General features: G+C 39.8%; 1 protein-coding gene across 6 annotated transcripts in view; it reads left to right on the forward strand.

Moving 5' to 3' along the window:
* arid1b (AT-rich interactive domain 1B) overlaps positions 1-27,491 on the forward strand; it is a 417,666-nt gene that overhangs the window by 155,986 nt on the left and 234,189 nt on the right. For all 6 annotated transcript variants that reach the window (XM_073051134.1, XM_073051137.1, XM_073051136.1 and 3 more), the window contains exon 4: positions 5,271-5,381. In XM_073051134.1, the coding sequence (XP_072907235.1) occupies positions 5,271-5,381 (111 nt within the window). The remainder of the gene's footprint in view (positions 1-5,270; positions 5,382-27,491) is intronic.

Below are 27,491 nucleotides of genomic sequence, written 5' to 3' on the forward strand. Positions count from 1 at the left end.
TTGCCCTACACAGCTGTTTGTGGCAGTGAATTCCACAGATTCACCACCCTGTGGCTAAAGAAATTTTTCTTCACCTGTATTCTGAATGGACGTCCTTCAATTCTGAGGCTATGCCCTCTGGTCCTAGGCTCCACTGTAGGAAACATCCCCTCCATATCCATTTTATCCACACCTTTCAATATTTAATAGGTTGCAGTGAGATTCCCACTCATTCTTCTGAATTCCAGTGAGATAGGCCCAGAGCTATCAAACACTCCTCATATGTTAAACCATTCATCCCTGCCAGCGCATCTTTTCTTGGAAAGGGGACCCAAAACTGCTTTCAATATTCGAAGAGCAGTCTGACCAGTGCCTTATTAACCTCAGCATTACATCTTGCTTTTGTATTCTAGTCCTCTTGAAATGAATGCTAATATTGCATTTGGCTCCCTCACTACCAACCCAACCTGTAAGTTAACCTTGAGGGAATCTTGCAGGAGGATTCTTCTGCATCTCTCATTTTTGAATTTTCTCCCCATTATAGCAAATAGTCCACACTTTTATTCCTTCTGCCAAAGTACATGACCACGCACTTCCCTGCATTATATCTTCTCTCCCGCTCTCTCACTCTCAAATTGCAGGGTGAATTCTAGGGTTTGTTTACCTTTAAGCTTCCTAATCAAATCTGGGTCATTACATAATACCCAATCCAGAAATGCCTTTCTCTTCTTGGGCTCAGCCACAAACTACCGTACTCTAAAAGCCATCTGGTAGGCACTCTACAAATTTCCTCTCATGGGATGCAGCACCAACTAGATTTTCCCAATCTACCTGCATATTGAAATTCCCCTTGATTATCGCGACATTACCCTTTTTAAATGTATTTTGTATTCTGGCTACTGTTTGGAGGCCTGTATAGAACTCCTATCAGGGTCTTTTTACCCGTGCGTTTTCTCAGCCCTACCCACAAGGATTCTACATCTTCTGATCCTATGTCACCTCTTTCCAAAGATTTGATTTCATTTTTTTACCAATGAGTCACCCCACTTCCTCTGCCTACCTGCCTGTCCTTTCGATAGTGTGAACCCTTGGATGATAATGACACTAAAGTAACAGGAATATTGGGTTTGGCTGCACTGACTTCTGACTGGTTGATGTGTAGTAAAGTGCTGATGACCAGCATTGCATAGATTATCCAGATTCCTGTGATTGTACTCTGCATGAAAGAGTGATGTATGCTGAAGGCCTGATGCTGACACATTGCCATTGAGTCCTGGGTCATTTTGAAGATTGTGTACACTTTGTCTCTGGCTCCTCAGTTTTATTTAAGCCATAGCCGGCCTGTTGTGCACAACTCTTTTCATTTGAATGAGTTACTGACCTCCATCCAAAAGGAAAACTTTACTAAATTTTATTTTCGAACTGAAACTATTTTACTGTTTATGTTCTAATTAATTACATTTATTACCGTAGATTCCGTACTACAGAGCGCACCTGATTAAAAGCTGCAGGCTCTAATTTTAGAAAGAAAATCAATTTTGTACTTGTACAAGCCGCACCGGATTTTAAGCCGCAGCTGTCCCACGTTGTAATATGAGATATTTACACAGAAAGATATTACACGTGAGGATTTTTTAACTTTTAATTAAATCCGTATGGTAACATAAACAAATACATATTGCAAATGCTTTTTTTCGAACCGTGCCTGTAACACGGCTACTTTTAAATATACATACGTATCGGTAACACACAAATTACGTTGCGTATACTTTTTTACTGAACAGTGCACGAACAACATTCCAATATCTCCTAACGACTGGTAAAAAAATATATACTGCAGCCTACCAGGAAAAGTTATTGATCGCCTTTAACTTAAAAGCAGCGTTCTCGCGCGGGTCTAATGCGCTCGCCCCCACCTTTCCGTTTATCGCAAACCAGTATTTTCCCCACAAGACGCGGCGAAACCGGATGTGACATCATAGCATCCCGGGATGTAGTACAGAAAACAAATATACTTAAAACACTTCTAACTTTAACTAGAAAATACTAACAAATGAATTACTAAGCGAAAATATTATAAACTAAATAACTGCCATAAAGGCAGCACAATGCTTTTCTTCGAGTGTTTTCCATGTTGATGAGGGTGAGTACAAATGACTGATTTACAATAATTTAATTGTGAAAGTGCGCTTGATTTATCGTACAATTTCATTGGACCTCTGTGAACTACTCATCAATTTTATTGGTCTACTGTTACGAGGCAAAATGTTTTTGGCGGCATGAAAAAAAAACCATGCATTAGCCACACCGTAGTAAAGGCCGCAGTGTTCAAAGCTGTTCAAAGCGTGGGAAAAAAGTAGCGGCTTATAATCCGGAATCTACGGTACTTGAAATTAGTCAAACGAATTTCAACTGTTTTCAAATAGTGGCCTCTGTGGCCAGTTATATGAAGCTGCCCCACTAAATGGTTGTTAGACCTCAGTATTTTTCAAGGAAGCTTATAAGCTATGCAGAGCATGAGATTTCAAGATGAAAACTAACACAAGTTGGATAAGGATGACAAGTAATTGCTGAACTAAAAATGACGACTGAACCTCAGTGTGGGAAAAAAAACATAATGGTCTGAATCATTTGCTTGTGTGCAGCGGTTAGGTAGTCCAGCAGTCTGTTAACACATTTGTACAGGTTCAGGAATAAGAAAGGTTCAGAGGGATATGGGGCTATTACAAGTAAGTGGGACTAGCACAGGAAAACACCTTGGTCTGCATGGGCAGATTTGTATGTCTTTCTGATTCTGCATTGGGCAACTGCTGCTTGTTCCCAGCGACAGTCTACATTGACCATTACTGAACCAAACATTGCAGTGCTGAGCAGTAGCCTTTCCAACACCAGTTCTCTCAAGAGATCCAGTGTGATTCATTGAAAAGTGAATGTTAGTAGAGAGCAGCAGTTCACACCAAATTCCCAGTACTCAGACTAAGTGTATGTCTTTTTTAAAAGTTTGGGGTGGGGACGAGCTTTGTATCTGTGAATGTTTGGATTGGAGAATGGAGAGCTACAATGAGTCAGCCCTGTGTGGGATACCAGTATTGTTGCAAGTGTGACAAAAAGTACTGGGGCTACTAACTTGTCACCCTTTACAAAATTGGCTTTGATATGGGAAGCATAATCTTAAAATTCATGGAATAAAATCAAAAGAGTATGGTTTGTCTGGCAAAATACATACATTGCAGATTGGGCATAATTGAAAATTAATTTGACAAGAGATAAATGTGAGGTGCTGCAATTTTGAAAAAATTGCTGAATGGTAGATTAAATTGCAAAATGAGTGAATGAGATTAAGGCTTTCTATCTGTACTATGCCCATTCAATCAAAGGATAAAGAAAAAACAGAGAATGTTGGAAATAATGAGCAAGTCATTCTGTATTTTATGAATCAAGATCATTGACACAAAATATTGTTTCTCTCCACTGACATCTGCCTGGTCATCCAAGTATTTCCTGCATTTTTTGCTTTTATTTCAGTGTCCAGTGTCCTTTTTATATCAGTATCGAATGTAGAATTCTTGACTGATTAACGTACACATAATGCCGGAGTAACTGAGCAAGCAGGTCAGGCAACGTTTATGAAGGGGAAGACAGTTGACATTTCGGCATGAGACCTTCATCGGGATTCAGGACTTGGATGAGTGAATAGTGTGGAAGGCTTGCAGTATGGCTATAATTCAAATAGCATTCAGAATGCCTAGTCTTCAAAAATTCAATACATAATTGTGCAATTGTATGGTCTTGTTTGCTTATTATGATTTATTTCTCTTATTGCTCCTATTCTATAACAGATATTTGTACATTAATCTGAGAATTAGCTGTGAATCAGTGATAGCAAACTCAACAATGATTCTGGGATAATGGGTTCATGGCCATATCCAAATTGTACAATTTTTGAGTTTTATATAGGCACCACCCTGCTTTTAGTGAGAGCCTTTGTGCGGGTCTAAATATTCATTGTAAGTCATGATCAGTATGGGACATTAATAATGACTTGAATACTGAATCTGAGGTGGAAACAATTTATGGCACTGCAGAGAGGCAAGCGAATTGCAAGTATCTGCTGGATGAAGTACTAAAAGAAGGGGCCATCTAACTAACTCCTTTACAGTGCATTTAGGATTGACACTGGGTCTCTGCTTGAATTTCAAGAAATAACTTTTTGAACAATTTACACAAACTTAATCTCAATATGTGAAGTTCAAGTTGGTATTTAGCTGTATCAGGTCTCCATTTAATGCACATTTAGAGTCTATTTAAATCTTTACTGTCTTATTGATGCATATTATAAGTTCTTAGATATTACTGCCTGCTTTTTCCTGTTTCTATTTATTGAACATTTTCTTTTTATTTCTTGTTCATTTTGATAACAATTTAACTTGTTCTCTTCTGTCTTTCCTTTGTTTAATCTTACACCGAAATTTAATTAGATGAAGCCATAATTACATCTGCTGTCATTAGCTGGAACTTTAAATTTTTTTTTATGTTGACGAGTGAGACAACAGATTCCATTTGCAGGACAGCACCAGTACAAACAACACTTAGGAAGTAGGTTGATGCCTGAACGAGATGTGAAATTTTTGCTGTAGCAAAAATACCTGTAGTTTTATTTTACCATAACTGAGAAAACACAATTTTAAAACAGAAGGTTTGTAAATTGGATCACTTTACATTTGATATTTGTCTTTCCCCACATAACTTTGAAACCACAATGATTTATTTTTGAAGTATGTTCTGGGGTCATATAAACACCTTTGAATTGGGGACGTAAGGAGGGAAATGTTTTGCATTACCATATTTACTTTGTTACTTTTATGTGTGTACATTGTTCTGTTTTCCAGTCTCATGTGTAAATGTCAGTCGCAACAGGGGGAGAAAAAGACAAATGAGATGCAAAGTCATTGCTTGCTCATTTTGTTTGTCCATTGTAAAGCTGTCTAACTTTGGTTCCTGATGTAGTGGAGTGAGGAACTTTCAAAGAAAGCTTCAGACATTTGTTGGTTTAAACATCCTTCTTAATCCCTTGCAACCTGCTGTGCTGTGCAGTGTGGGAGGTTATTGTGCCAGGGAAAAGTTGTCTAGCAGTTTAAGATAATCACTTGTCTGTTTTTATGACCTTCCAGAATTGAATTGTTTCCCTCTGCTGGTTATCTCATCACATTGCTAGTCCTTTGCCGTGATAACTTGGCATGCTACAGATTCATAGAGATATAGAGATTTATAAATGAATTTTGTTTTCACAGGATATAACTCAGGAAGGCTATGGAACTCGCACTGCACCACCATTGACATCTAGCAAGCCCAACCATGAAGATTTGAATTTGTTACAGCAAGACAGACCATCAAGTTTGCCTGTAAGTGATTCATAATAATGCTTTTCATGTTGTTGAGTGTACTGTTTAAAGTTACTCTGAAGAATGTGAGATCCTTTATTAGGTAAAATATAAAAGAAGTCATTTTATTACTTAATAAAGAATGCAGGTGACCCCTAAACTAAGGTTGACGGAAATTTGTCCTTATCAAATTTACAAATCACTGCTTAAAAATTAGAGATGGAGAATACAATTTGCTTTCATGGTCTCACAGAATTTATATGAAACATTTTATTAAATCAGCATAGTTTTTTCCTCATGACCCACACGTAAATAGTGTGGTTCCATGTTCTGAAAAATCATGATATGGTGTGTTTTACAGGGACATAACCCCCCCCCCCCTCCCCACCCCACACGCATCCATGGGGAGCACCTACAGACAGAGGTGTTCATCTTACATCATGAAATGAGACTTCATGAGCAGACTATTTGGCTGTCCCTACAAAGAACAACAATCCATTCAGTATTTTCTCACAGATGTGCAGTGCATTTGTTTCCACCAGTTTTAAAGTTCATGCATCCAAATTAATCCAGATGCAAAACTTCAGTGTGTGAGCAAAAGAAAGTTCTACTGTCATTTTTTTGTGTAATAGCAGTAATTTATCTTTTACGAACCCTCACTGGAAGCAGTTTTTCAATATCTAATTTATCAAATGATGTTGAACACTGATCTGCTAAATAGATCTGTTTTAAAACTATGTCACCTTTGTGTCAATGAGTTGAAAACATCAAAATGATATTGAAAAAGTTACTTAGTCATTGAGTACTGTATGTAATTGAGAGTAATTACTCTTCATTTATGGCCCCTTTATGTTACATTTCTGTTTCCATTAATTTTGCAAATGTGTGTCAAGTGTGCCATTATAATTACATACTATGGTAGGGGTGAGCTGTTTGCCCCTGGAAGCTTGAACATCTATTCATATATTAGACCAGTCACATGATTTCAGGAAAGTGTCCCTTATGTAAACCCTTTGAATAGAGAAATCCATTTTCCATACATTTGGGGATTTTCTGTTTTGAAATTGATTTAGTATTCTTATACTTGTGTGCTGACAAAGGCAGTAGAAAATGCATCATAAGATTCTTACAGGTAGTTTATATAGAACATAGAACAATACAACATAGAAATAGATCCTTCCGTCTACAGTGTCTGCCAACTGTGAAGCCAGTACAAACTCATCCCATTTGTCTGCACAGAACCTATAGCCCTCCATTCTCTGTGTGCTCGTGTGCCTCTCTAAATGCCTGATAAACATTGCGATTGTATCTGATTCCATCACTTTCCCTTGTGCATTCCCCTTGTTTAAATCAAAACCTGCCCTGTTCATCTCCTTTAAACTTTCCATCCTCACCTTACAGATATGTCCTCAATTATTTGATATTTCTGCCTTTGGGGGGTGGGGGAAACTCTTATCTACACTATCTATGCCTCTCATAATTTTGTACACTCACACCAAGTTGTCTTTGACCCTCCAGTGTTCCAGAGAAAACAATCCAAGTTTTTCCAACCTTCCCTTATAGCTAATACTCTCCAATCCAGGCTGCGTCCTGGTGAACTTTTTTGGAACCGTCCTGTAAACTTCCACATTCTTCCTGTAAAGCAGTGATCAGAGCTGTACACGGTACTCCAGATGTATCTTAACCAAAGTTTTATAAGATTGCATCATGACATTCTGACTTTTAAACTCAACGCCTTGACCAACAAAAAAACGTATACCATGAGCTTTCTTTACCAGCCTTTTCTGCTTGTGTTGCCACTTTCAGAGAGCTGCAGACTTACAGGTCCACCTACATTTTTGTCACACTGGTCCTCAGCACTGATCACCACTGGTCATAGATCTCCAGTCAGAATAATACTCCTTCTACCCTCTGTCTTCTATGGTTAAGCCATTTTTGAATCTAATCTACCAAGTCTCCATGGATCCTATGTCCTATCTTCCACATCAGTATAGAGTAAGGGACCTTGTCGAAACTTTACGGAAGTTCATGTACACATCCAGTGCCCTACCCTCATCAGTATCTTCAACACGTTAAAAGCCTCAACTCCGCAAAAAGCTATGCTGACTATCTCTAATGAGACCCAGATTTTCCAAATGCAATTAGATCCAATATCTAAGAATTTTCTCTAGTAACATCTCACCCAGCCACTCTCTAGTAAATGTCCCACCCTGTAATTTCCTGGTTTGTCTCTTAGTGTTTTTCTTCAGCAGAGGAACAGCATTGGCTGTTCTCCAGCTTCTGGGGCTTCACCTGTGACTAAAGAGAATGCAAATATCTATTAACCCCAGCAATCTTGGTTGCCTCTCTCTCTAATCTGGGTTGGATCAGGTTCTAGGACTTGTGCACCTTAATACTTTTCAAGAGCCCCTCCTTGTTAAGAATGTGCCAGAGAATGTTTGCATGCCATCTTCACTATGTCCTTCATGTCCTTCTCCTTGGCAAATAGTGATGCAATTGCCATTTGCTCTGGCTCAAGACATACATTCCCTACTTTTGTACTTAAATGATCCTACCCTTTTGTTTTTAATGTATGTTTCAAATGTCTTAGGCTTTACTTTAATTCTATTCGCCATAAGATATTCATAGATCTGTTTTATCCTCCTGATTCCTTGTTTACGTTATTTCTTCCTTCCTTTATATTCCTTCAAGGGCCTGTCCAAATTCAGCCTCCTTTTTGACTAAATTTGCAACCTGTCTTGTTATCCAAAATTCATGAATCTACCCATCCTTGTCTTTCTTTCTCACAGGCCTTCTTTAAATGACTTCCACTTCAGATGTGGACTTGCCCAACAACTGCTGTTCCCAACTTACTCTCCCTAGTTCCTGCCCAATACTGCTGTAATTAACTTTCCCTCAATTCAACCAGTGAGTTTTAGTAAAGAAATTATTAATTTTTCTAGGCCTGTTGTGAGTATCACCCAGTTAAGTGAGAGAGCAGTTGAGAATATTTTCCTCGACACATCAAGTAATCTCTTGCCATGACAATTTGGAGCAGAGTGTTTAAGAAAAAATCTGGTGTAGGGCATGTAAATGATGTGCCCCCCCCCCCCCCCACTGCTGGCTTAGTGAAATAAAGCCTTGATGCTAAAGATGATAGCTGTGGGGTGGGGGAGAATACTGATGTTGATTTGTCTAACTTGCCAGTTTTTGGGGAAGCATTGTTTGTGGTTCAGCTCCAGTGATTTGAGGTACCTGTTTGTGGGCAATTCAAGTCTCGAAAGCGTATGAGTAGACAAGTGAAAATCATTACTGCCTGCAGTAGGTTTGAGCTCATTTCCTTTTCTCGGAAAGCAAGAGGCTGTGTGGGGATCCTGGAATAGGGACTTTTGTTGAAGTTATACTGACATCAGGACTCGTGGCATGAGGGGCAACCTATAAATATTTCAGTGAGAAAATTTTAGACAATGTTTATGCAAGCATAAATTTGTCTATGAAAAAGACATTTGTAACTTGTATTTTATTCCAGGAGAGGGAATGAAATTGACCCTCCTTTCAGAGTTTTCTATCTAATCAATATTTAACAAAAATCAGTCACTGGTTGTTTTTAATACGATTTTCTGGTTTCAAAGAACAACTGCCATTACTTTACAATATTTCACACCCAGTTGCTGAATTGTAATTGAAATTTCTGATTTTCACAGTAATATAATAAGAGTTTCAGGCACAGCCTAATGGGTAGCATTCTCACCTGTGACTCAAAAAGTTTAGTGTTCAAGTCTCATTCAAGACCTATGGACAAAAGTAATGGTTAACACTCTGAAGTTCTGAAAGAATTTTGTACAGTTGGAAGTATCATCTTTAAGGTACTTATTAAGTCAAGACCTGTCTGTTCTCCAAGGTAATTATTGTGGCATAATTTTAAAAACAGCAGTATAGCCGTCTTCATTGTATAGTTGTACCGGGTTTCATATCTGAATCCATTTGTATCTTTAAAAAAAAGCTGGTTACAGTCAAATTGCTGTTTGAGACTTTGCTATGAGCAAATTTGAGGCCATGTTTTTGGCTTTATTAACGTGATTACAGTGCTGAAGTACTTCGTATCAAACTATTTTGGAGTGTTGCAGAGGTGTGAAAAGCACTTGGAAATTTTAAGTTTTTTTTTCAGAATAAAAGGTCTTAACTCCAGCAGATAAATCAAAAAGATTCTCTGTAAGCTGCAGTTTCATCAGTGCTGAACTTAAATAGGAAAATTAAACCTGCGCTCCTCATTTAATCCTATATATTGTGGTTTTTACACCCCAGTTGGAATTAAGTGTCAGAAATCTGTAAACCCATGACAACTGTCGTTTATCATAATTTACACATTGTTTTCTGGTAAATTAGGAAAGTTGTGAAAAATTAACAATTGTTAAAAATGTGAACAGCAAATTTCTTGGTGTCAGTACCAGCGCTGTATTTAATCAATCAGATGATCACCTTAAAGTTGTAGAACTTTGGATAGGTAGTGGTACCTGAATATTCATTCTCAGTGTTTGGATGTTGTAGTGTCGTCACATTTGTAATTGTGTGTTGGAAACAATGGATTTCCATGCAAAGATTCTAAATCTTTGTATTTAAAATTGAGTTTCGTGGACTTGTAAAAGGATTTTTTGATCATGAGTACTGCATATGCATTGAGGAATATACAGTGGCATGCAAAAGTTTGGGCATCCCCATCAAAATTTCTGTTACTGTGAATAGTTAAGTGAGTAGAAGATGATCTCCAAAAGTCATAGAGTTAAAGATGACACATTTCTTTAATATTTTAAGCAAGGCTACTTTTGCAAAGAAGAATGGGTGAAAATCCCCCAAACAAGAATTGAAAGACTCTTAGCTGGCTTTGGGCCCTTTTCATTTTTTGTTATTTTGAAACTGTAAAAGATGGAAATAAAAAAAAGTAATCTTGCTTAAAATATTAAAGAAATGTGTCATCTCTAACTTGATGCCTTTTGGAAATCAGGTCATCTTTTACTTGCTTAGCTATTCACCGTAACAGAAATTTTGCCCATGGGTGCCCAAACTTTTGCATGCCACTGTATGCAGTGTTCTGGCCAACATAATACAAAAAGGATATTGGAGCTATTGGAGCAAAAAAGAAGAGATGAATGGCAATGACTGATTAAATTATGCAGAGCAATTATATAAACAATTGTGCATGATCTCACTGAGAGAAGATCAACTTGGGAGGTGATATAATTGATGTTTCTTGGACTCTAAAAGGATGTGATAATATAAACCTTCATAAATGACAAAAGGGGCTGTGAATACTGGATATGTGAAATAAGAAAAACATGTCGGTCAGGAAAAATGTGTGGATAGAGGAAACAGAGCTTGGACTTAAATTTTAAAGCTGGACTTTTCTCAGGATGTCTGACCTGTTGGGTGTTTCCATTGTTTTCTGTTTGTAGATCATTATGAGCTGTTTTGCCATACTTCAAATGGTGGTACACTGAATACATTACCTGTATATGAAGGGGAATAAACTTAAATGTAATTATGAGTGAGCTTTAAATATAAGTCAAATTTTACAGATAACATTCAGAACATTTTAAGATGCATTTAATCAGACACATGAAGAGGCAGGGAATGGAGGGATGTAGGTCAGATACGCACAGATGGGATTTGTTTAAGTTGATATCTTAGTCGCCACAGGCATTGTGAGCCAAAGGACCTATTCTTGTGCTGTAATGTTCTATGTTCTAAAATGTTGGGATACCACACATGAATGTGACGTGTGGTAATTTAGGGTAAAACCCCTATGTCTTAAACTGATCAGATTATTCACCTATGTTTGACAGTTTAAAACAAAGCAAGAAAAGTTAAATTACTGAAGTAATAATGGTGCAATCCAATATTAAATGAAGATGTGAAATGCATTGAAGATCGGCACAAGGCAGTGTAAATAGTTGAAAAAAAGCAAAGGAGGAGGGAAGCATAGAAAATCTTTGGGCACGTTTTTCAACTTCATGTGGGGGTTTCAATATTAATGGAAGAGTAGATGAGGGTGTCATTGAGGCAGCTATCCTTTAAAACCTCTGAGTATGAAGGGAGCATGAGAATTAAGAGCAGGAACTAATTTGGCTAATTAGTTGCAATAGATTACACCTAAGGTGGGTGGGTAGCCAGAAAATTGGTGGGAGGGATTGGTGGTGGTCTGTGAGAGAAAAAGTTGCTGGGAAAAGAGAGAGAGAATGGGACTAACAGGATTGCCCTGTTGAGTGCCAGCATAGCCTCAACAGGCAGAATAGCCTCCTTCTGTATTGCGGTCATTTAATAATTTTCAAGGAGTTTGATTTTGTAGGTAGGGTCAAGTATTTCTGATGGTAACACTGACCTGGTTGTGGTGGAGTCATACATTTCTTTGAAAGGTTAACATTTGTTGAAGACCACTCTCCAACCTCTATTCCCATAAATGGTGAGGAGCTGTTAACAATGCAGTGTCAGTGAACATATACCACCAACAAAAAAAATCTGAAGATCATAGACACAGCAATCTGATTAATAAATTAGCCAGAGGTATAAAATGGATATGTAGCCAACCACAGTACGAAATTGAGTTAAGAGTCAGATTAGCCTTGACCTTTTTCCCTGTTCTCTCCAAGTACATGCTCGCTCCCTTCACTTTAGTTGCACAGATTCAGCACAGAAATATAAGACTTTCATCCCATTACTGGATAGGACTCAACCATAAGTCCAGATGTTAATGTACAATTTTACAACATAAGATAGTGGATTCTGGTTAATTGGAATACATTAGGATCAGGACATTTTGGCCAATTAAGCAACTTCCCCCAGTTAGCCAAAGTTTCATGGAAATAGTTAAGAAGGTATATTAAAAAAGACAAACTACCATTTAACTGAGTAACAAATTATGTATTTAAATGAAACAAGATAAATTGGAACACTCTCTATATTACTATAAAACTGTGTAATTGTTCCTAATAGTTATTGATGGAGGAATTCACCCGCTGTATTGTTTTGATTGACTGCAAATAAACAAAATCAGCACAGGCATCTCATAGATAATGGACTGCCTTCAGACAATGCTATCGATGATTGCATTTTCCAAATCTTCATTTTCATTGTAACATTCAAGATGATTCTTCGTGGATCCTAACTTTTTAAAGAAGTGAAGTAGTTTATTTTCACTCTTGCCTGTTTCTGGCATCTCCAATCCTGAATGCTTGAAACTGCAGTGAGCAAATCAGTTTTGAATTGTCTTGCTGCTTACTTCTCACCAACATTCAGTGACAAAAATCACTGCTTTTTGAACACAGGCACACGCAACTGATGCTATTTAAAATTGTTCAGCCAAAGGACCGTGTAGTGTCTAACTGCCATACAAATGAAGGTGTCTTTCGCTAGTTAGAAATGTTTGACAGTTCTCCTGCCCCAATTAAGCGGCATTGTGTTTCAAATAAACAAAGGGAATGCTGGCTATTTTCTTTATTTACCTTCATTCTTTTATAGAGTTGTCCCAAATAAGTGGGTGCCCAAATTAACTGATGGCCCAATTAACTGGAATCCATGGTACTTGAAATAAATAATTTCTAAGTATTTATGGAAAAGAATTAAAGCAAATCACTGAATTTGCAATTTTAGATAGTACTCAAGTCCGTGAAGTGGGGCGTTGGATTATTTAAAGTTTTATTTTTTTGTATTTTGATACGAAGGATAATAGAATTCTGGCTGCACATTGGTTTGTATAAGGTATTTTGAAAGAGATTTCAACTGTAGGATAGAAGACCAACAGAGGTTTGTTATTTGACACCATGATACATTATGTACATACTGGTTTGATGGCATTTTTGCCTTTGTTGCTGGGAAAATACTTTCATATGGGGAATATTTCGTGGGGTTGAAAATACTTCTGAGATCTGAGCAGCACTTCTCTCTACAGAGGACAGCAAACAAAAGCAGAATTATTTAACTAAGTGCCTATAATAATTTCTTGTGGAGTTCATAGATTATGGCTGTATGGAGACAGTTTGAAAAAGGTGGGAATGTCCGCAAGATTAATAGGTTCAGTTTGGTTTTGGGGTATGGTCGTTTTGAATTCCTGATGCAGGAAAGAAAAAATATCAACCAGTGTTTCAGCCAATAGTTTTGTGTGATTTGTAGTGTGAGTTTTGAAGCAGGAACTGTAATGGAGCAATTTGCACTCTGCTATTTAGTGTCACAGATATACGTAGTGAAAATCGCTGAGTCTAGCCGGATGATGCAGTTCTAGAAAGAGCAAATAAAATTTTAGGATAAGAATGGATGGAATAAACAGATTAAAAATATTATAACAGACTCTTTCATATATAGAGCAGGTTTTGAACAACATAAAAGTTTACATAGTAACGTAACCTGTGAAGGATATATCGTTCCAAGTTCATTATGCCAGTTAAAAGTTGTAACAATAAGTACTCCTTTATAAAATTGGTTAGTCAATTCGGGAAGTTTGCTTATTTTGAATATAAATTGGTTAAAGTGTGTTCCAGTATTTGGATCTTTTTGTGTCAGGAATTGATATATTTTCTTCGATTATTTTTTCCAATTGAACTTTCTAACATGAGTATCTCATAGTGGGTGGTTCTGATAACCAGACATCCCACCTCTCCTGGAAGTTCCGGGAGTCTCCTGCATATTGATAGCGGCTCCCTGACACCCGCAAATTATATACAATATCCCGGAAATCGATTTTTGAAGCGGGGGGGAAGAGAATGAGAGAGAATCCTGATTGGTCTCTCTTTGTGCTAAGTAGAGCTATCAGTTTTCTCTGTGGGTGGGCTTTACAGTCAACCTCTCTCTGTCTTTTATTGTCCATCAGTTCAGTTTAGTGTCCTGCAGCGCCATGGCAGAGTGTTCCAAAAAAAGAAAATATAAAACGTACTCCACCCCAGAATACAGTAAAGTGTACCCCTGCCTAACAGGGGTCAAAACTAATGACAGTGTTGCTCGCTGCACTGTTTGCAACAGTGACTTTTCTATTGCCCATGGTCTGTTAAATGACTGTAAAAGACATGTTGAGGTGAGTTTAACAGGTGTCATTTGTTCATTAGCATAGCTAACGTTATTTAAACTAGCTGGCTTGCTGCAAAGGAGCTATTCTGTTGATCTCCTACATGATGAGGCCAAACTCCCTGTAGACTTGCTTAAAGTTGTAAAAGAATAAAAAAAAGACTCCATGATAATATAAGTACATATTTTAAAGTCACATTTTTTGCATAAGAAATCAAAAGTCCTGTTTACATACACCCTTGGAGGTCAACCGGGGAGGGGGGATACAGGGTTGTAGGGGACAGGGGTGGTGGTGTTACCTCCCTGAAATGAGTTTTTGCAGGGTGGGTTGTCTGGATAGCCCGCCTACACAGAGGTCGGAGGGGTTGTGACCTGTGCCTCGGTTGATACCTAATAATGGCTTGTGAAAACTATAAATAGCCATTGGTATCAATCTGGACAGATTTTAAACCTCCAACTATTGATATTATTTGTGCAATGTGGGTGCATCTATTAAACTTCATAATATCAAAACTCATTGATTTAAGAGTCTTTAATGCAAATAAGTCTTTACAGATTTAAAGTATGAAAAAGGTGAAATATTATGTAAGATCATGCATGATTTGTATTGGTTTTTTTTAAGAAAATGCTCACAATGATGAGAAATATATTCAGAAATTTTTCAGCGGTGTCATGAATGTGTGAAATTTTTGTATTGTGAATTGCTAGAAACAGCCAACATACATTTAGGAATTTTATCATCTGGTCTTGATAAGAGAACATTTTGAGTTATAAATATAGTAAAACTATAAATACATTCTTCATGCCTGATTAGTACCTCATTGTAGAGAACTGAGTTATGAGGGACGACAAGGGGAAAATGACTTTTCAGTTCAGAATCTCAGTGTTCTTCACTTGGCTTTAGAACACCTTGTCAACAGCAAAACATATGTCAGACTGTTGCTTATCAGTTACATCTCAGTGTTCAACACCATCATCCCCTCGGTACTAATAACAACTTCAAAACCTGGTCCTCTATCTCTCTCTGCAGTTAGATCCTCAACTACCTTATTGGAAGGCCACAATTAAGGTGGATCGACATCTCTTCTTCACTGACAATCAACATAAGTACACCTCAAGGCTGTGTGCTTATCCCATTGCTCTACTCTCTAAACTTATGACTGTGTGACTAGGTACAGCTCAAATGCCATCTGTAAATTTGTCGATGACGCCATTGTTATTGGCAGAATTGCAGATGGTGATGAAGTAGCATAAAGGAATAATGTAGATGGGCTGGTTGTGTGATGGCATAATAACAATGTCAGCAAAGCTAAGGAATTGACTGTGGAAGGTGAAGTCGCTTGAACACACACCATGCAGCGCCTGTGGTAGAAAGGGTGAGCAGCTTCAAGTTCCTTGGCTTCAGGATCTTATATTACCTATCCTGTGCCCAACATGCTGATGTGTCACAAAGAAGGTATGCCAGTGTCTCTGCTTCATTCGGTGTATGAGGAGATTTGGTATGTCACAAACAACTCTTGCAAATTTCTACAGATGTACGGTGGAGAGTATTCTGAATGGTTCATCACTACCTGATATGGAGGTTCCAATGTGGAGGATTGAAAGAGGTGGCAAAAGGTTGCAGACTTGGTCAGCTGTTTGACAGGCAAAACTTTCCCTGCCATTGAGGGCATCTTCTGGAGGCTGTGCCTCAATAAGGCGGAATGCATCATCAAGGACAAATTGGATTTTTGAGTTGGGTGTGTAGGGTGTTTGGGATGAATGAGTTAAGGATCAAATAAAGATCCTCATTGCTATCTGTATGTGTTCAATGGGATATATAGAGCAATGGAATGTTAATACATAAACATATTGCTGATTAATGCACTCTTATATTTTCCACTGAATGTGTTTAAATGCAGAGGCAGTAACAACATAATACGTTTTCACCAGTTCCTGAGTTATGCTTTTACCTCAGTTTCAGAACATGTGCTGTTGCACCAAAATGACTTTTATTTTGTTTTCCTTAGTCAAACATGGATATTTGAAAGAATACTAACATAATATAATTCCATATGGAATGAGTTAATGTTTCACTAATTTTTTTTGCTGTGACTGGATAATTTATTTTGATCTTAGCTGGTAACTTGTAGATTTTGGTGTTCAAGCATATGATGACAACCCTACAATCCTCATTCAGGTTAACAGGTCTTTTGAGTTAAATCTCTGCAGAGCGGGAGATTGCAGATGAGTTGGAGACAATTATTTGTGGACTTCACATGCCAGTTGTAAAAATTTCAGTGCGAACTTTTAGGACCAGTCTGTGAAGTTGGAGTTGGGTTAATAGCAGCTAGGGTGAATTAGCAAGGCTCAATAAAAAGAAGTGGGGTTTGAGTGGAGCAGCCATTGTTGAACTGTCGAGTGTCAGTGAACTAGACAATGTTAAAGTGGTCAGGCTTTGACTCAACAGACCTTTGTAGTAACAGGCACAGGCTATAACCTAAGTTTTAGAAGTTAGAGGTGTAGGCAGGATGGTATTTAAGGCAGTGGAATGCTCCCCCTGTGAGATGTGGGGTTTCAGGGTACCTAACAGTCTCCCTGAAGACTACATCTGCAGGAAGTGCACCTAACCTCAGTTCCTGACTGACAAGGTCAAGGAACTGGAGCTGGATGTACTCAGGACTATCCAAGAGGCTGAAAGTTCATAGATGAGACTTACTAAGGTGGTCACACCCAGAGTGCAGGCTTTAGATGGGAGATCACCAGAAGAAAGGGGAGTAGCCAGTCACTGCAGGGTTCTTCTGTGGCTATTCTCCTCAGCAACCAGTACCCCTTTGGATACTGCTGGGGAAGATGACCTCTCAGGGCACAACTGCAGCAGCCAGGCCAGTGGCATTGTGGCCCGCTTTGACGATCAGCGGGAAAGGGTAAAAAAAATCAGGCAAAGGGGTAGTGATTGGAGTTTCAGTCGTTGGGAATGGTGTACAGGAGATTCTGTGGCTGCAAAAGAGAAGGTAATGAATGCAGAATGGTGCGTCGCCTCCCAGGTGCTAGGGTCCAGGATATATTATCAGAGGAGCAGCCAAAGATTCTCAATAGGGAGAATCGAACTAATGACTCCTAGCCAGAGGTTGTGGTGCACATTGGCACTAATGATGTAGGTAAAAAGGAGGAAGAGGTCCAGGGCAGTGATTATAGGGGTTTGGGAAAATGGCTGAAGAACAGGATCTCCAACGTAGTAATCTCTGGATTACTCCCAGTGCCACATGCTAGTCAGAGCAAGAATAGGATGCTAATAAGTGGCTGAAGAGAGGTGCAGGGGATGTTGTTTCAGATTTCTGAATCATTGGGATCTCTTCTGGGGAAGGTATGACCCTTACAAAAAGGACAGGTTACACCTGAACATAAGGGGCACTGATATCCTTGTGGACAGGTTTGCAAACGTTGTTGAGTATGGTTTCAACTAAGTTGGCAAGGGGGATGGGAACCAAAGTGATTGGGCTAAGGATGTAACAGTTGGTATACAAGTCGATGTAGTGTGTAGTGATACTGAGGAAGAACAGGGAGATGATGGGGCAAAATTGCTGTCAGTGGGCTGAGGTGAAGTATAACATGGGGCAAAATCGAAAAGGTGCTGAACGCAGGACTGAAGGTGTTATATTTGAATCCATGCAGTATACGGAATAAGGGAGTTGATAAGTTGCACAGTTAGAGATGGGCAGGTAAGACATTGTGTGCATTACTGAGATGTGGCTGAAAAAAAATCATAGTTGGGATTTTAACATCCAAAGATACACCTTGTATCAAAAGGTGAGAACAGTGGGTTGGGGTGGATCTGTTGGTTTAAAAAGTAGAAACATAGAATACCTACAGCACAATACAGGCCCTTCAGCCCACAATGCTGTGCCGAACATGTACTTACTTTAGAAATTACCTAGGATTACCCATAGCCCTCTATTTTTCTAAACTCCATGTACCTGTCCAAAAGTCTCTTAAAAGACACTATTGTATCCGTCTCCACCACTGTCGCCGGCAGCCCATTCCACCCACTCACCACTATTTGTGTAAAAAGAAAAAAAAAAGCTTACTCCTGACACCTCCTCTGTACCTATTCCCCAGCACCATACAACCGTGCCCACTTGTGTTAGCCATTTCAGCCCTGGGAAAAAGCCTCTGACTATTCACACAATCAATACCTCTCATCATCTTGTACACCTCTATCAAGTTACCTCTCATCCTCTGCAGCTCCAAGAGAAAAGCCCAACTTCACTCAACCTATTCTCATAAGGCATGCTCCCCAATCTAGGCAACATCCTTGTAAATCTCCTCTGTACCCTTTCTATGGTTTCCACATCCTTCCTGTAGTGAGTTGACCAGTACTGAGCGCAGTATTCCAAGTGGGGTCTGACCAGGGTCTTATATAACTGCAATATTACCTCTCAGCTCATAAACTCAATCTCACACTTGAAGGCCGATGCACCATATGCCTTCTTAACCACAGAGTCAACTTGTGCAGCAGCCTTGAGTGTCCTATGGACTTGGACCCCAGGATCCCGCTGATCCTCCACACTACCAAGAGTCTTACCATTAATACTATATTCTACCATTATATTTCACCTACCAAAATGAACCACCTCACACTTATCTGGGTTGAACTCCATCTGTCACTTCTCAGCCCAGCTTTGCATCCTAGCGATGTCCCGCTGTAACCTCTGACAGCCCTCCACACGATCCACACCACTCCCAACCTTTGTGTCATCAGCAAATTTACTAACCCATCCCTCCACTTCCTCATCCAGGTCTTTTATAAAAATCACAAGAAGAGGGGGTCCCAGAACAGATCTGTGAAGCACACCACCTCCATGCAGAATATGACCACTTTTTGTCTTCTGTTGGCAAGCCAATTCTGGATCCACAAAACAAGGTCCCCTTGGAGCCCATGCCTCCTTACTTTCTCAATAAGCCTTGCATGGGGTACCTTATCAAATGCCTTGCTGAAATCCATATACACTACATCTACTGCTCTACCTTCATCAATGTGTTTAGTCACATCCTCAAAAAATTCAATCAGGCTCATAAGGCACGACCTGCCTTCGACACAGCCATACTGACTATTAATCATATTATGCCTCTCCAGATGTTCACAAATCCTGCCTCTCAGGATCTTTTCCATCAACTTCATCTATAATTTCCTGGGCTATCTCTACTCCCTTTCTTGAATAAGGGAACAACATCTGCAACCCTCCAATCCTCCAGAACCTCTCCTGTCCCCATTGATGATGCAAAGATAATTGCCAGAGGCTCAGCAATCTCCTCCCTTGCTTCCCACAATAGCCTGGGGTACATCTTTTCTGGTCCTGGTGGAGACTTATCCAACTCGATGCTTTCCAAAAGCTCCAGCAAGTCCTCTTTCTTAATATCTACATGCTCGAGGTTTTTTTATCCACTGAAATCATCCCTAGTCGCCAAGATCCTTTTCAGTAGTGAATACTGAAGCAAAGTATTCAAGTACCTGTGCTATCTCCTCCAGTTCCATACACAATGAAATCAAACCCTTAAAAGAGGTGACATAGGATCTCAAGATTCAGAATCCTCGTGGGTAGAGAATCCTTATGGGAAACTACAAGGGTAAAAAGACCTTGATGGGAGTTATATATAGGCCCCTGAACAATAGACAGCATGTGTAATATAAATTTCAACAGGAAATTGAAAAGGCGTGTAATAAGGGCAATATTATGATAATCATGGGGATTTCAATATTGAGGTAGTTTGGGAAAATCAAGTTGCCGCTGGATCCCAAAAGAAGAAATTTGTAGAATGGCTACAAAATGGCTTTTTTTTAGAGCAGCTTGTGGTTGAGGGGAAAGGCAATCCTGGATTGGGTGTTGTATTCAGGAATTTGTCCTGCAGTTTGACTGGGAGAAGATGTATCAGTATTGCAGTGAATTGAAAGTAATGACAGAGACATGAGAGGTGAGATGACTGGACTTGATTTGAAATTGACGCTAGCAGGGGTGACAGAATAGCAGCAATGGCTGGAGATTCTGGGGGCATTTCAGAAGGTGCAGGATAGATATATCCCAAAAATGAAGATGTATTCTAAAGAGAGAATGAGCCAACCATGGGTGACAAGGGAAGTCTAGGCAGGATAGTGAGCCTGATTTCAATGGTTGGGAAGATGGTAGTGTGCATTATTAAGATTGAGGTTTTGAGGTACTTGGAGGCGCATAATAAAGTGAGTCAAAGTCAGCATGGTTTCCTTAAGGGGATATTTTGGCTGACAAATTAGTTAGAATTCTTTAAGGAAATAACAAGCAGGATGGACAAAGGAGAGTTAGTGGATGCTATTTGGATTTTGGAAGGCCTTTGGTAAGGTGCCCCATGGTATTACAGGAAAATACATGGATCAAAGATTGGGTGATCAGCAAGAAGTAAACACTTGGACTAAACAGAGTCTATTCTGGTTGACGGTGACAAGTGGTGTTCTGTAGGGGTCGGTATTGAGACAGTTTCCTTGCAAGTTATATGTCAATGATTTGGATGATGGAATAGATGGCTTTCTGGTTAAGTTTGCAGAGGCTACAAAGATAGGTAGAATTGCAGGTAGTGTTGAGGAAGCGGAGTATGCTCTGCAGAAGGACCTGGACAGATTAAGAGAATGGGCAAAGAAGTGGCAGATGGAATATAGTTCAGGAAAGTGTATGGTCATATACAAATATACATGGTCAAATAAAAGGTGTAGACTATTTTCTAAACAGTGAGAAAATTCAAAAATCAGGTGCACAAAGGGACTTGGGAGTCCTTATGCAAGATTCCCTGAAGGTTAAATTGCAGGTGGAGTCAGTAGTAGGGAAGGCAAGTACAATGTTAGCAATCATTTTGAGAGGACTAGAATAAAGAAGAAAGATGTGACGCCTTTTAAAGAGGGTTTAAAGGCTTTGGTTAGACTGCACTTGGAGTATTGTGAGCAGTTTTGGGCTGTTTATCTAAGAAAAGATGTGCTGGGATTAGAGGGGGTCCAGGGGAGGTTCACAAGAAATTCTAGGAGTGAAAGAGTCAGCATTTGATGGCTTGGGGGTGTACTCACTGGATTTTGGAAGAATGAGAGGATCTCATTGAAACCTATCGAATATTGAAAGGCTTAAACAGAGTGGGTGTGGAGAGGATGTTTATAGTGGGTAATTCTCAGACCAGGGGACACACCGTCAAAATAGATGGACATCCATTTAGAACAAAGATGAAAGGGAATTTCTTTAGCCAGAAGGTGGTGAATCTGTGGAATCCATTGCCACGGATAGTTTTTAGAGCCTAAGTCATTGAGTATATTTAAAGCAGGTTTGACAGTTTCTTGGTTAGTCAGCATCAAAGGTTAGGGAGAGAAGGCAGGAGAAAGGGGTTGAGAGGGATAACAAATCAGCCATGATGGAATGGTGAAGCAGACTTGATAGGCCAAGTGTCTGAATTCTCTTCCTGTGCCTTGTGGTTTTATTGTCTCTCCCATCAGTGCCACTTTGTCAACAGATTTACTCTTCCCTCATTTTCTCTGAATCCAAATGCTCTTAACCTTATTGCCTTAGTGCTGAAAACCTGTGATTGCTATAAAGTCAAGAGAGCACTGTACCAAAGTAAAACAGATTACAGAAATTTAACAAAATTCTGTCTTATTGTCACATTTCTTTGCTTTATATCAATGAATACTTTAAACAAGAGAAGATTATAGTTCAATCATCTTGGAGTAAAAAATGCCTCCTCACAGTGTCTGATGTATGAGTAGCAGCAGGTATTTGCATATAGCTCTTTTTCATGTTTTGAAAAATAATTTGGTCTTGAAATATAGACTGTTATTCACTCCAGCATGCTCATATTGATAATCTTTTAGGAAGTTTCTTGATTAGTTTTGATTTACAAATGACTGTTTCTCAAGCAGCTTTTGATTATATTTTTAAGCTTAAAAAGTGAGGGAAAATGAATGTCAAGATGCCTAGGTGTATTGGGAAAGAAATTAGAGTTTATAGGAACGTGTTGATAGTTTATTGATGAATAATTCAATAAGTAGGAGCACAAGCTTAAACATTAAAGATGTAAACATTGAAATGAGGGATAGTTCATTGAACCTTGTTTTATGTTCTATTTTATTTTTACATTATTGATCAAGGTCACCCCCTGTTCACATGCCATATATGTTGTCATGATATTACTAACACAGACATGTACTAGAAGATAGAGAGTCGTTATGTTTATCTGCTTGTCTTTCAAACTATTCAAAAAAAAACACATTTTCAGTTGTTTGGTGGTCTGGTATTTATTAACTTTCCTACTTAATTTCATGTAAGGAATGAAAAGTATGTTAAAAATTGACCCTTTGTCTTTTGCTGGCAGTCATCTTTGCAGCTTAGCTTCTCTCTGATTTCCGTACCGTGCTTAACTCTGCATCAGAGCGCTTGCTCCACCTCTGGATTCACTATTGACTCTGGCCTTGGCATTATTGTTGTAAACAATGCTTCTACCTCTCAGCCTTATGCCAGCTTATAGCTTATGTGGAATGATCATATTCAGTAAATGATGTTGTTGATATACATTCAAAAGATAATTGTAGGCAAGTGGTTTGTTTTAATTTTACTTCATCCTTACTTTACATTAATTTCGAACACTATTGTTTTTAAGTCAACACAAGAGATTCTACACAGAACAACCCACACAAGATGCAGAAGTAACTGCTTAAGTTCCATCGTTTTGTTTGTTTTTTATTGGTAGATTTTTAAAAATGTTTTAGCAGTTTGAGTTCTGTTGATCTATTTGAACTATTGGTGTACGCCTCTGATTATTAAAAATATTAAAGCAACATTTCAAAAACATTTGACAAGAGCAAGGGTTCCCAACCCTTTTTTATACCGTGGACCAATACTATTAAGCAAGGTGTCTGTGGACTCGAAGTGGGGAACCGCTGGACAAGAGCGAGCTTTTAAAGGTCATCAGAGCATTTGGAGGGCAGAGCTTTGAGACCTGCTCTCTTAGCCCTTGTCAGCACATACAAGGCCCTGGAATGTCACAGGTGGCCACAGCACAAGGCCTTACACTTTAAATGGAAAAATAATGATGTAGAAAGTGCAAATGCCAAAACTGCATGGACCAGAACGTGAACTAACCCTGTGACTTCGAGTTGTACTTCCCATTCATTACAATGCCGATAGAACCTCAACCTGTTAAGAGCAGGATGTTGCATTTTAGGAGTACTAATGAGAGTAGGGTACTCCCATAGAAGGGGAGTATTGAGGAGGATATTCAACAATCTCATCACAATAAATATGGCTGTGAGGAAAGTATACAAGATACTTCCCTTCTGCAGCCAAGGTATAGAATAAAAGAGCAGAAGTGTCTTTGTACAAGTTGATAACAGCTGGAGTACTGCGTGCAGTCTGGTTCCTGTTCTATAGGTAGGGTGTGATTTCACTAGTGAGTGTAGAGAAATTTCACCAGGATGTTGCTTGTGAAAAAAACTGTTTAACTTATGAGGAGAGACTTTTCAAGGTGAGTTTGTTACCCTGACAAAGTCCTGACGAAGGGTCTTGGCCCAAAACGTCGACACTGTTTCTCCTTATAGATGCTGCCTGGCCTGCTGTGTTCCACCAGCATTTTGTGTGTGTTGTTTGAATTTCTAGCATCTGCAGATTTCCTCGTGTTTGCTTGATAAGAGTAGAGTGTGAGAAACGTTAGCTCATAGTTGAGCTTCTAAAGGTTTAGATCAGGGGTAGACAGACAGACATACTTTATTGATCCAGAGGGAAATTGGGTTTCGTTACAGCCACACCAACCAAAAATAGTGAAGAAATATAGCAATATAAAACCATAAATAATTAAATAATAATAAGTTAATCATGCCAAGTGGAAATAAGTCCAGGACCAGCCTATTGGCTCAGGGTGTCTGACACTCCGAGGGAGGAGTTGTAAAGTTTGTTGGCTACAGGTAGGAATGACTTCCTATGTTGCTCAGTGTTACATCTCGGTGGAATGAGTCTCTGGCTGAATGTACTCCTGTGCCTAACCAGTACATTATGGAGTGGATGGGAGTCATTGTCCAAGATGGCATGCAACTTGGACAGCATCCTCTTTTCAGACACCACCGTCAGAGAGTCCATTTCCACCCTCACAACATCACTGGCCTTACGAATGAGTTTGTTGATCCTGTTGGTGTCTGCTACCCTCAGCCTGCTGCCCCAGCACACAACAGCAAACATGATAGCACTGGCCACCACAGCCTCGTAGAACATCCTCAGCCTCGTCCGGTAGATGTTAAAGGACCTCAGCCTCCTCAGGAAATAGAGACGGCTCTGCCCCTTCTTGTAGACAGTCTCAGTGTTCTTTGACCAGTCCAGTTTATTGTCCATTCATATCCCCAGGTATTTGTAATCCTCCACCATGTCCACACTGACCCCTTGGATGGAAACAGGGGTCACCGGTGCCTTAGCCCTCCTCAGGTCCACCACCAGCTCCTTAGTAGGTGCCTGGAGAAGGTCTGAGAAAGATTTTTTTTTCACCCAAAGGGTGGTGAATCTGGAGTAAGCTACTTGAGGGGGCAATGAAGGCAGGTACACTCACAACATTTCAAAAGTGTCTGGAGAAGCACTTGATTTGCTAAGGTATACCAGGCTACAAAGCAAGTGCTGGCAAATGGGAATTAGTATAAGCATGACCAGGGTAGCCAAAGCACCCGTTTGTGTGATCTAAGAGAATGTGCCAATATTAAAAATCGGAGTTCCAAACTGGTGAAGCTTAATGATGCTGAGCTTGTTGACCTCATTAACTTTTCCTCCAACTTTCACCTTGCCCTCAAATTTACCTGGTCCATTTCTGACACCACCCTCCCCTTTCTTGATCTTTCTGTCTCCATCTCTGGAGACGGCTTATCTACTGATATCTACTATAAGCCTACAGACTCTCACAGCTACCTGGACTATTCCTCTTCCCACCCTATCTCTTGCAAAAATGCCATCCCCTTCTCGCAATTCCTCCGTCTCCGCCGCATCTGCTCTCAGGTTGAGGCTTTTTATTCCAGGACAAAGGAGATGTCTTCCTTTTTTAAACAAAGGGGCTTCCCTTCTTCCACCATCAACTCTGCTCCCAAATGCATCTGTCCCATTTCATGCACATCTGCTCTCACCCCATCCTCCCGCCACCCCACTCGGGATAGGGTTCCCCTTGTCCTCACTTACCACCCCACCAGCCTCCAGGTCCAACGTATAATTCTCCGTAACTTCCGCCACCTCCAACGGGATCCCACTACCAAGCACATCTTCTCCCGCCCCCCCCCCCCCCTCTGCTTTCCGCAGGGGTTGCTGCCTACGTGACTCCCTTGTCCATTCGTTCCCCCCCATCCCTTTCCTCCTATCTCCCTCCTGACACTTCTCCCTCCTGGAACAAGTGCTCCACCTGCACACTTCCTCCCTCACCACCATTCAGGGCCCCAGACAGTCCTTCCAGGTGAGGCGACACTTCACCTGTAAGTTGGCTGGTGTGGTATACTGCGTCCGGTGCTCCCGGTGCGGCCTTTTATATATTGGTGAGACCCGACGCAGACTGGGAGACCGTTTCGCTGAACACCTATGCTTTGTCTGCCAGAGAAAGCAGGATCTCCCAGTGGCCACACATTTTAATTCCATGTCCCATTCCCATTCTGATATGACTATCCATGGCCTCCTCTACTGTCAAGATGAAGCCACACTCAGGTTGGAGGAACAACACCTGATATTCCGTCTGTGTAGCCTCCAACCTGATGGCATGAACATTGATTTCTCTAACTTCCATTAATGCCCCTCCTCCCCTTCTGACCCCATCCCTTATTTATTTATTCTCCCCCTCCTTTTTTCTCTCTCTGTCTCTCACAATCATTCCTTGCCTGTTCTCAGTCTCCCACTGGTGCTCCCCTCTCACTTTCTTTCTCCGTAGGCCTCCCTCCCCGTGATCCTTTCCCTTCACCAGCTTTGTGTATCCCGTTTGCCAATCAACTTTCCAGCTCTTAGCTTTATCCCTCCCCCTCCCAGTTTCAAATCTCTTACTATCTTTTCTTTCAGTTAGTCCTGACGAAGGGTCTCGGCCTGAAATGTCGACTGTACTTCTTCCTATAGATGCTGCCTGGCCTGCTGTGTTCCTCCAGCATTTTGTGTGTGTTGCTTGAATTTCCAGCATCTGCAGATTTCCTCGTGTTTGAAGCTTAATGATAAACCTGATGCTTACTAAAGTCAAGCTCAAAAGTCAATGTAATCTTTTTTAATATCAAATATTCAAGGTTGTTTATTGTCATTCTTCAATACAGGAGTGTAAAGGAGAACGGAATGATTGTTGCTCTAGATCTGAAACAGCATAATAAACACAAACTAAAGAATACAATAAAAAATACAAATATAAAAGCAATTCTATAAAACACAATATGCAAGTAACTGTCACATACATAGACCATACGTACATAAAATGACGGTAGGTGTGTGTGTGGTGATGAAATGGTGAGATAGGTTAATGGGTGGAGGTGTTGACTAATCTGACAGTTTGGTGAAAGTAACTGTTTTTGAGTCTAATGGTCCTGGCTTGGATCACTTGCAGCCTCTTCCCTGATGGGAGTAGGGCAAATGTCCCATTAAGCAGGGTGGAGAGGATCCTTTATGATTTTGCTTGCCTTTTTCCAGCTCTTTTCTGTATGTATGTTCTTGATGGCAGATAGACTGAATCTGGTTCGTTTATGTTACCATATACTACATTGAGATTCATTTTCTTGCAGATGTTTGCAGGAAAAAAGAAATACAATAGAATTTTACAAAAAATTATACAAAACTGAGAAAGTCTTGATGGACAACCAATTGTAAAAGCTGACAAAATATGCTGGTTCAGGAGCCTACCTAATGGTTGGAGGGTAATAACTTCCTGAACTGGGTGGTGTGGGATCTGAGACCTCTGTGCTACCTACCTAATGGTAGTAGTAAGAAGAGGGCACCCATTTTATTAGGGACAATTATGTCTCTTGTGAATAATTGATTTATTTTGGGATTTGAAGTTTTCAATTTTTAATTCCATGTAAGTAATAATTACTTTGGCAGACAAACATATGAAATTACGTGAAAAACACAGGTTGGATTG

This window comes from Hemitrygon akajei, chromosome 7, assembly GCF_048418815.1.
Source record: "Hemitrygon akajei chromosome 7, sHemAka1.3, whole genome shotgun sequence".
NCBI classification, from domain to species: Eukaryota; Metazoa; Chordata; class Chondrichthyes; order Myliobatiformes; family Dasyatidae; genus Hemitrygon; species Hemitrygon akajei.